Below are 8,980 nucleotides of genomic sequence, written 5' to 3' on the forward strand. Positions count from 1 at the left end.
GGTACTGTGGAAAAATCATGAAGGGAGCAAAGCTGCTGCGTTTGGGGAGAACTATGTCAGAACGCAGCCCTAAACCGGGGTTGGGCAAGGCGTTTCTTGAGCTAAGCCTCCACTACTTGATCATGGCCAAGTCGCTTTAACTCTTTGAGCCTCACCCTCTGCATCATTACCTAAGGACGTTAACTTTGGCGCAGGGGTTTTGGGGGATCAAATAAGATAATGGATGTTGAAAAGCCCCTTGTCGACTTGTAAAATGCTATTTAAATGAAAGGCTTTACGGATACCAAACATGAACCAGACTTCCAGACAGAGTGAGATGTTATTAGTCTGTTCTTAAACATTTTCTACCTGTCTCTTTTACACACACACACCCCGCAGGTGTCAGGGAGGGGACTTGAGAATTAATAGCAGGTTATAGACAGGCTGGCACTATGAAGGTAATGGCCATGCCAGAGGAGTGAGGCCTCAGTCCCTAAACCTGAAGAGCCCAGCCTGAGTTTTGGCCCTCACCAGCCCGTCCCATTACTCTTGAGAAAACCGCTCCCTCCCAGACCAGAATGTTCTGACCCTTGTTCTATCAGCTACCAACCCCTGCTTTGGGCTGGAGGCTGCACGCACTGCCGGCTAGCCCCTCCATTTTGGGGAGACCCTAACCCCACGGCCTGTGGTGGGTAGCGGGTGAAGAATGAGGAACAGGCAGGCAAGGCGAAGGCAGCCGGGCCACTAACTGTTTCTGACTTGGGTCCGTCCTTGTTGCACTGGGGAGGAGCCCTGCCTCGGTCAAGAAGAGAAGCCAGACTACTACGCAGGAGACTGAGAGCTTCGGGCAGATGCGGGACCTCAGCAGTCAGAATGGGGCTGAGACGTCGACGGGCTCCCAGACGGGGCGCAGCCCTCACGCACGGGGATGCCGGCGTCCGAAACCTCCCCTCGCCCACAGCACTGCTCACTCGCGGGGTGTGAGCCACCGGTCCGCGCTTCAGCTTCTTTGGGTTCCCAACAGGGGACAGGACTCCGGCACCTCGGCGCCCGTGTGGACCGCCGAGAGAAAGCACGAGAGCGAAGTCAGACGCAGCCCCCCCCCGGCAGAAGCGGCGGGGCGCACGGGGTCTGAGATCCGGGCACTGCGGCCGGCCGCCCTCCCCCACAGCCGCCAGAGCCTGTCCCTCGCTTCCGGCGAGGCTGACAGTTGGGGCGCCGCCGGGTGTGGGGCCGAGGCGGCGGGAGTGTGGTTATCTGCGCACAGCTCCTCTTGCCCCCGCCCCGCCCCCCGCAACTGTTTCCATTCTCGCCGAGCAGCCACGTCCGGGTCAGACACGCAGGACGGCGGCTGGGGATTTCCAAGGGACTTTCTGAGAAAGACAGTGAAAGTTGGGTGTCGGCTGCGTGGCCCCGGCACTCTTGCTAACTAACACCCACGTCTTCCCTCCAAGACGTAAACTCTAGCCTGGTGGGGTTGTTTCCCAAGGCTTCTTTCAGACTGAAACTGAACGACAGAAACCGCCACCCCTGGAGCTCAGCGTGCTGGGCTGGGAAAGTCCTGGAAAAGCTCAGTTGGGATTGGGGTTAACAGACCGCTCCCCGAGCTTGAAGGCATCAGAGAACGGTTCTGGTTTGACAGGACCCGTGAGTGGTGACATGAGCGCCTGGGCCAGTCCCAGCCTCCTCCCCTGGGCCTGGGAGTGTCACCGGAGAGGCAGCATCTCTCCCTCCTTCCCACACCGTCCAGGTCACACTGACTCACTAGCAACACCAGGCGGCTAAGACGCCAAGCCCCAGCGCAGGCACCCCTACCCCGAGTCAGAGCTCCGCCCGCGCCCGTTCCAGGCACTTCCCCCACTATTTGGGTGAATTGTGTACATGCTGCATATACTAAAGAATGACTGAAAAAGGAGAGCAAATGAGTTTTACCTTTTATAAAACTTAAGTTACAGAATTTTCGCATTGCTTTATTTTTATAATCACAAAAATCCTGAGGTAAATAGGATGTAATCACTTTTGTTTTGCAGATGGGGAACAAGAAAGTTAGGGAAATAAAAATGAGGACACTTAATATGATTTTCTGTGGAAATTTAAGTAAATGAGAATTTATGGTAAATATTTAATTCCAAAACAAATAACTCACCTTGGCCAATACCATGACATCACTCGAGGCCCTCTTACTAGGCCAGAGAGAGAAGGAGAGGCATGAACTAGCCAGACCAAGACCCAGCAGCAACCTGAGGGTCTCCAGTTAGGGGAACTCAGGAAAGTAGGGGCGGGGGAGTCATGGGCATCACTGGTGGGCCTAAGGTATAGGTAGGACAGAAAAAAGAAGAAAACAAAGAAGGAAAGAAAGGTTTTAAACATGGTCAAGGGCAAGTAATACGAAGAAGCCTCAGGATTTCTTCAAGGGACACCTGTTGTGCCAGGTCTAGAGGGCAGAAGGCTGCAACCACCAGACACCAGGACTACCAGGCTGACGGGGTTGCCTAGACTCAGGACAGCAGACCTCTGAGACCCAGGGAAGCTCACTAGAAAGGCTACAATCCCGGAGGCTCAGAGACAGATAACGAGGAGCAGAAGGGCCTCTGCTGCTCTGGGAAGATGCTTACTGGGCAACGAGTTCTTACTGTGCCCAGTTAAGACAAAGGAAGAGGGAGGCAAGGCATCTGTTATGGGCTTAAGGGCATTCCTAGGGGTTCACGTTTTCTGGCATCTGACCTAGAGTCCTGCCCATGCGCAAGGGCGCAGCCCCAGGCTGTGCACAGGAAAGGCCAGCATCCTACTCCCCACCGAAGTCAGTCTCCGCTAATCCACCAACCCAAACCACTCCCACCCCACAGCAGCCCAGAGAAGGTAAAACGGCCCAGGGACGCGTGATGCTCTCTCAACAGTCTGCTGAATCTCAGAATCGGAGGGCGGCACATATTTGAAGTTCTGCCCATTTAGTTTCACAACAAAAAGTAAGCAGAGGCAGAGACGAGGAGCAAAGACGCTGGCGGCCGTGCATCTTGCTAGGTCTTTATGGCTGTGTCTCTGGATTTGTAGGCCACTCCTCGACTCTTCAGCTCCCGCACGATTCCTGCAGCAGGAAGAGAAACAGCTCTGTAAGGGAAGAAGACTCCAGAAGATAAGAAAGGTCCCTCGGGTACCACTTGGTGAGAGGAAGGGGTGGCGTGCTCTAAGCAAACTGGAGTTCCTAGGCTGCTCATCAACCGAACTGCATGGTCGGCTTGTCACCCTTGAAGATCCAGGCAAGTGCTTGGCAATGACTTGGTAAGAATGAGAAGAAAAAGAGAGACACATTGTAGTCATCAAAAGCAAGGGTTCTGGGACTTCCCTGGTGGTGCAGTGGTTGAGAGTCCGCCTGCCGATGCAAGGGACACGGGTTCGTGCCCCGGTCCGGGAAGATCCCACATGCCGCGGAGCGGCTGGGCCCGTGAGCCATGGCCGCTGAGCCTGCGCGTCCGGAGCCTGTGCTCCACAACAGGAGAGGCCACAACAGTGAGAGGCCCGCGTACCGCAAAAAAAAAAAAAAAAAAGCAAGGGTTCTGGAGCCAGGATGCCTGGGTCCCCAAATTCTGGCTCGTTACTTAGTAGCTGGGTGACCTTGGACAAGTTATTTAGCCTCTCTGAGATTTGCTTTCCCTCACAGAGTTGTGAGGACTGGCATTAATTCACATAAGAAACTTCCATAGAGCTTGACACAGTAAATGAACATCGGCCGTTACTATGATTATTATTACCTTGGGGCAGGCGACCAGTGACTGACACTGCATATACACCTGGCTTAAAGTTACCTGAAAGAGAAGGAAAGACACTGCAGTTTAACAGTGAGTTACAACTGAAGACCAAATGGAAGCTTAAGCTAAAAATGAAAGAAATGCCGCCAACTCCCAGAGAAGAGCAATCACTTCTTTTGGCTCTACGTGTTAAATGACAGGACACAGGACACTTTCCTTGGCTTTCCTCCAACCCCATCGTTCTCACTCTGGGGCCACCTACCCGCTGACTGAAGACTCCCCCACCCGCACCCTGGCCCTGACAACACAACCAGGCCAGGATAAAGAGAAAGGGAGACACTTACTGACTCGCTGCCACTTGGAGACCCAGCTGTCCTCTGGACTCATCATCGCAATGATTCTAGAAAGGGGAAAGAAACAGAGAGTCAGCCTGAGTTGCCTCTACTAGAGAACAGAGACCAAGGGAACTGCCCGCCCCACGCCCCCGCCCCTTTGCTCTGTTCCCAGCCAGCACAACAGTTCTGGGAGAGGAAACCTAGGAAAAAGCCAAGTATTGAGTTTCTACCAGAAAGCAGGGGAAACGAAGTTCTAGTGCTGGGAAGGGACTGACTCAGAGCTAGTACTGACAAAGGGCCTTTGCACTTATGTCCCTGGCCCACCAATCACAGGTCAGTCATCATCCCCCAAAGACTGTCTCGCCATGCTCAAAAGCATCCTTGGCCTACCGATTCCCTGGGAAATGGGACAGCTTTTGAGGTAGATGGCATTACTGATTACAACCAACACAACCACTGAGGGCTGGAGCCTAGTGCAAAGGGGAGGGTGAGTCAAAACAGTGGGTCCTCTTACTAGAAACAAGTTAGACTTAAGCAAGCTCTGCCTTTAATGAGCGGTACAGCCTGACACACGTATGGAGACGTCCCTCAGAATTTCATCAGTAAGATGAAACTGGAAGGTTGAGCTAATACATGAAAAACCCTGGCACAGAGTAGGTGCTAAGTAAACATTAGCTCTCCTTTATTATCCTAATCATTCTTCTCAGGGTAGCTCTAATCCCAGAGCACAGGCAACAGAGGCTATAAGGGCCAGAAGCCTGCTACTAAGCATGACAGGTAAGCTTCAGGTGCTTTCAGAAGCTACAGAGGTCACCATACCCCAATTTCAAAAAAAAAAACAAAAAAGAAGAAGCTACAGAGGTCACTTTTGTCATTCCCCCATTCGATCAAATACTTACTGATTGCCTCCTGTGACAGATCTGTACCAGGCACTGGTATTTGTTGACTGCCTCCTCGGTATCCATTCCCCCTTCTCTTGGTAGCAATCCTGGATTCTTATTTGGGAAGCCTCCCTCCCCATCCAAATCCTACATTCTCAGCTATATGCTTTGAGTGGAACTGACCCCACCTCCAGGGGTGGCAGGTAGGGTAATACTTGCCCTGGCCCGGCAGACCAGTCTGGGGTAGGCACGTATGCAGGCTGTTCTTCTGACCAAAAGTATATGCTCCTCTGTCCTTCACAATCTATCCTTCCAGCCTTACAGTGTCTGTTATCCAACCTTATGATTTAACCTAAACAGAATTCCCACCATTCTCCAAACATACCCTGGTTTTCTGACCCCATGCCTTTGCTCAGGTCAGTCCCTTTGTTTAGAATGCTTTTTCTACCTTTCTCTCATCTCAACCTCCTCAAAAATCCTGTACTTCTTTCCTTAATTAAGAGTCTGACTCATATGCTATCTCCTCCACTTCTGGCTGAGTTCATCAAGCCCTCCTCTGATCTCCTTTAGCCTTTGACATACTCACTCTTCAAATCCTAATATGCACCAGAATACATAAATAACTCCTACAACTCAACAACAAAAAACAAAAAACCTCATTCAAAAATGGGCAAAAAACTCTACTTGCTCAGTTCTCATCAACTCAACTCTTAAGGAACTCGAAAACAATGACAGCTTAACCTGGACACGTGCACCTATTATGCCCAGACTCTGATAAATGGTCATAACCTTTTGTTTTTTAATTGAACATAGCATGCTTCAGAACTCTCTGACAATCCTTTAGTAAGACACTAACAATATCAGAGTTGTCACTTAATGTAAAACCCAGAACCGTAGCCCAAAGATGGGAGTCCTCAGACACTTCTTGCTTAGAAGCTGTAGTTATTTCCAAGTTTTTATAACTGAATTATATTTGAAGAGACTTTTTTCCAAAGAAGATATACAAATGGCCAATAAGCACATGAAAAGATGCTCAACATCACTAATCATTAAGGAAATGCAAATCAAAACCATAAGATACCACTTCACACCCAACAGGGCAGCTATTATCAAAAACAAAACAAAAAACAGAAAGTAACAAGTGCTGACAAGGATGTGGCGAAACTGGAACCCTTGTACTCTGCTGGTGGGAATGTAAAATGCTGCTGCTATAGAAAACAGTATCGCACCTCCTCAAAATGTTAAACAGAGAATAATCCAGCAACTCCACTTCTGGATATATACCCCAAAGAAGTGAAAGCAGGGACCTGAACAGGTATTTGTAAAGCCATGTTCATGGCAGCATTATTCCTAACAGCTAAAAGGTAGAAGCAATCCACGTGTCCATCAATAGATGCACAGATAAATAAAATTTGGTATATACATAAAATGGGATATTATTAAGCTTAAAAAGGAAATTCTGACACATGCTATAATATGGATAAACCTTGAAGACATTATGCTACGTGAAATGAACCGATCACAAAAGGACAAATATTGTAAGATTCCACTTACAGGAAGTACCCAGACTAATCAAATTCACAGGGAAAGTAAAATGGTAGTTGCCAGGGGCTGCAGGGAGGAGGAAATGAGAAGATGAAAAATGTTCTGGAGGGGGCTTCCCTGGTGGCGCAGTGGTTGAGAGTCCCCGGGTTCGTGCCCCGGTCCGGGAAGATCCCACATGCCGCGGAGCGGCTGGGCCCGTGAGCCATGGCCACTGAGTCTGCATGTCCGGAGCCTGTGCTCCGCGACGGGAGAGGCCACAACAGTGAGAGGCCCTGTGTACTGAAGAAAAAAAAAGAAAAATGTTCTGGAGGGACTTCCCTGGCGGTCCAGTGGTTAACACTCCATGCTACCAATGCAGGGGGGCGAGTTTGATCCCTAGCGGGGGAACTAAGATCCCACATGCCGTGTGGCAAAAAAAAAAAAAAAGTTCTGGAGATAGATGGTGGTAATAGTTGCATAAAAATATGAATATATTTAATGCCGTTGAATGAATTCTACACTTAAAAATGGCAAAAAGTTTTTACGTATATTTTACCAGATTTTAAACAAAAAAACCAAAACCGTAACATGCAAAACTTTACACTGTGTCTCTCTTACTTGTAAGTATCTCATTGTGTAACTCTTGCCATCTCTCACAGCAGCCACAGATGGGAGTCCATTCATTTGTTAGCACTGGATGGTAACAGTGCTAACAAATGAAAGAACTGGAGTATCTGAGTGTGCACATGAATGTGTACATATGTACGAAGTAAAGGTTCCATGACATCTGTTTTGCTCAATCCTTTACTCTTCCTTAAAGGCAAACAAAGGAGGAATGAAGTTGGCCCACCTTGAAGGAACTTTAGCATGCACTGGTTTGGGCCCAGTTTGCATGTAGACCCTTAATTGGCCTAGAAACCAAAAGAAACTTAACCCCCAAAGAATACTGCCCTCTGGCTCCTCCCTTGGGGAAGGAAAATTGAGACCTAGCCACTCACACTTCTCTCATTCCCCTTCCCTGCACTGGGCAATCTCACCAAGGGAAAACTTTTCTCTTAGGGCCTCTTAGAGATATCTAAAAGCATCAGCTTTGGGGCCAAAATTTACCCTTCATTTTCAAAAAGGATCTTCATACATTCAACAAATGTGTATTAAGTATCCATCACCTTCCAGGCCCTATGCCAGGTCATGGTGCATGACATAAACAGCCCCTATCAGCAATGAGCTAACAGTCTAGTGAAGACCTGTCCAGTGGAAATATAATGAAAGCCATGCAAGTCATTTTTAAAATTTTCTGTAGCCATGTTAAAGGAGTAAAGACAAAAGGTGAAATTAACTTCAATAATATATTTCACTTAACCCAACATATTCAAAGTATTATTATTATGGCATGTGATTAAAACAAGAAAAATCAAGATATTTTACATTCTTTTTCCTTGTGCTGAGTCTTTGAAATCCAGTGTACACATTACAGGTAAAGCATATCTCAATTTGGACTAGCAACATTTCAGGTACTCAATGCCACACATGGCTAGTGGCTACTGTACTGGACAGCACAGGACTAGTGTGTCTCAAAGTAACTTTGAGCCCAAGTAGGATTAGGGTCTCAAGAGTCTGTCCACATTTACTTGGTGGGATGCGGGTAATGTAAAAGAATGAATGCAGCAATCTAAAGGGCTTACCCATCAAAGGAAGAACTGGTGCAGTCATATACCATCTCTCGGTTACCCTTCATCTGAAGGTATGCATCACAATTGTCACAGCCATCATATTCAAACTGGTCTATAGTCTGGGAGGGGAAAAAAAGGAGAGAGGTAAGCACGAACACGGCGAAAAGAAAAAACAGCTTTCCCCATACTTTCACCTGGTCAAGTACAAGGCTCCCTATGTTAGTTCTGTCTCATCAGGTCCCCCACCCACCATTCCTACAGTCCCTTTCCTAAGTTCCACTCTCACAATCCTTCTTCTCTTGTTCCCAACTGCGTTTTACCTATTCCTTTCCCTGAATCTCCGTGGGGTCAGGCACCTTCTCCGACTACTCCCTCAGCTGCAGATCCCCACCTTCCTCCAACTCCTAATGTCCTTCGGCTCCAACAGAAGTTCACTGAACGTCTGTAAAGGATCAGGCCTGTGCTGAGAGCTGAAGTTGCAAAGGCATGTGAGAACGTCCATGCCCACGGCTGCAAGATTTGCCTGCGTTCCTACCGACTTAAACGATGGCCTCCTGCTGCTTCCCACGTCCCCCTGCCACCCCCTGGGTCCTGGACCTGACTTCTCTCTTCACTGTTCCTGTAGCCCCTGTTCCACCCACTTTCCCCCAGCTTGGTCCCCCATCCCCCGTACAACCAGGTTCCCCACAGACACCTTGACCAGCGAACACAGCAAACAAGCCCGCAGATGCCGCAGGTCTTTCGGCACCGTCTCCAGGGCCATCTTCTCCCACGGAACAACAGCGAAGGAAGGAGCCACAACCTCCTCTCGCAGGAAGTAAATAGCAAATTACCCAGAATGCCCG

General features: G+C 48.9%; 1 protein-coding gene across 2 annotated transcripts; it reads right to left on the reverse strand.

Moving 5' to 3' along the window:
• Positions 1-1,901: 1,901 nt before the first annotated feature.
• On the reverse strand, positions 1,902-8,980 carry SUPT4H1 (SPT4 homolog, DSIF elongation factor subunit). 2 transcript variants are annotated; one of them, XM_032617558.1, is made up of 5 exons: positions 8,830-8,962; positions 8,148-8,254; positions 4,070-4,125; positions 3,729-3,782; positions 2,056-3,064 (listed from the first exon to the last, which is right to left on the reverse strand). In XM_032617558.1, exons 1-5 carry the CDS (start codon positions 8,896-8,898, stop codon positions 2,997-2,999), a joined length of 354 nt encoding a protein of 117 aa, XP_032473449.1. In that variant the 5' UTR covers positions 8,899-8,962; the 3' UTR covers positions 2,056-2,996. The 2 variants fall into 2 exon arrangements, with proteins under 2 accessions (XP_032473448.1, XP_032473449.1); XM_032617557.1 differs by having other exon boundaries at positions 1,902-3,782; positions 8,830-8,980.

The sequence above is a fragment of the Phocoena sinus genome, chromosome 20 (genome assembly GCF_008692025.1).
Source record: "Phocoena sinus isolate mPhoSin1 chromosome 20, mPhoSin1.pri, whole genome shotgun sequence".
Lineage (NCBI taxonomy): Eukaryota > Metazoa > Chordata > Mammalia > Artiodactyla > Phocoenidae > Phocoena > Phocoena sinus.

Coding starts and splice junctions, on each gene's coding strand:
- SUPT4H1 (XM_032617557.1), bottom strand. CDS start 8,898: ATGGCCCTGGAGACGGTGCCGAAAGACCTGCGGCATCTGCGGGCTTGT. Junction 4,126..8,147: donor ACCAGTTCTTCCTTTGATGG/GTAAGCCCTTTA, acceptor TCCCCTTTCTAG/AATCATTGCGATGATGAGTC. Junction 3,783..4,069: donor CTCCAAGTGGCAGCGAGTCA/GTAAGTGTCTCC, acceptor CTTCTCTTTCAG/GTAACTTTAAGCCAGGTGTA.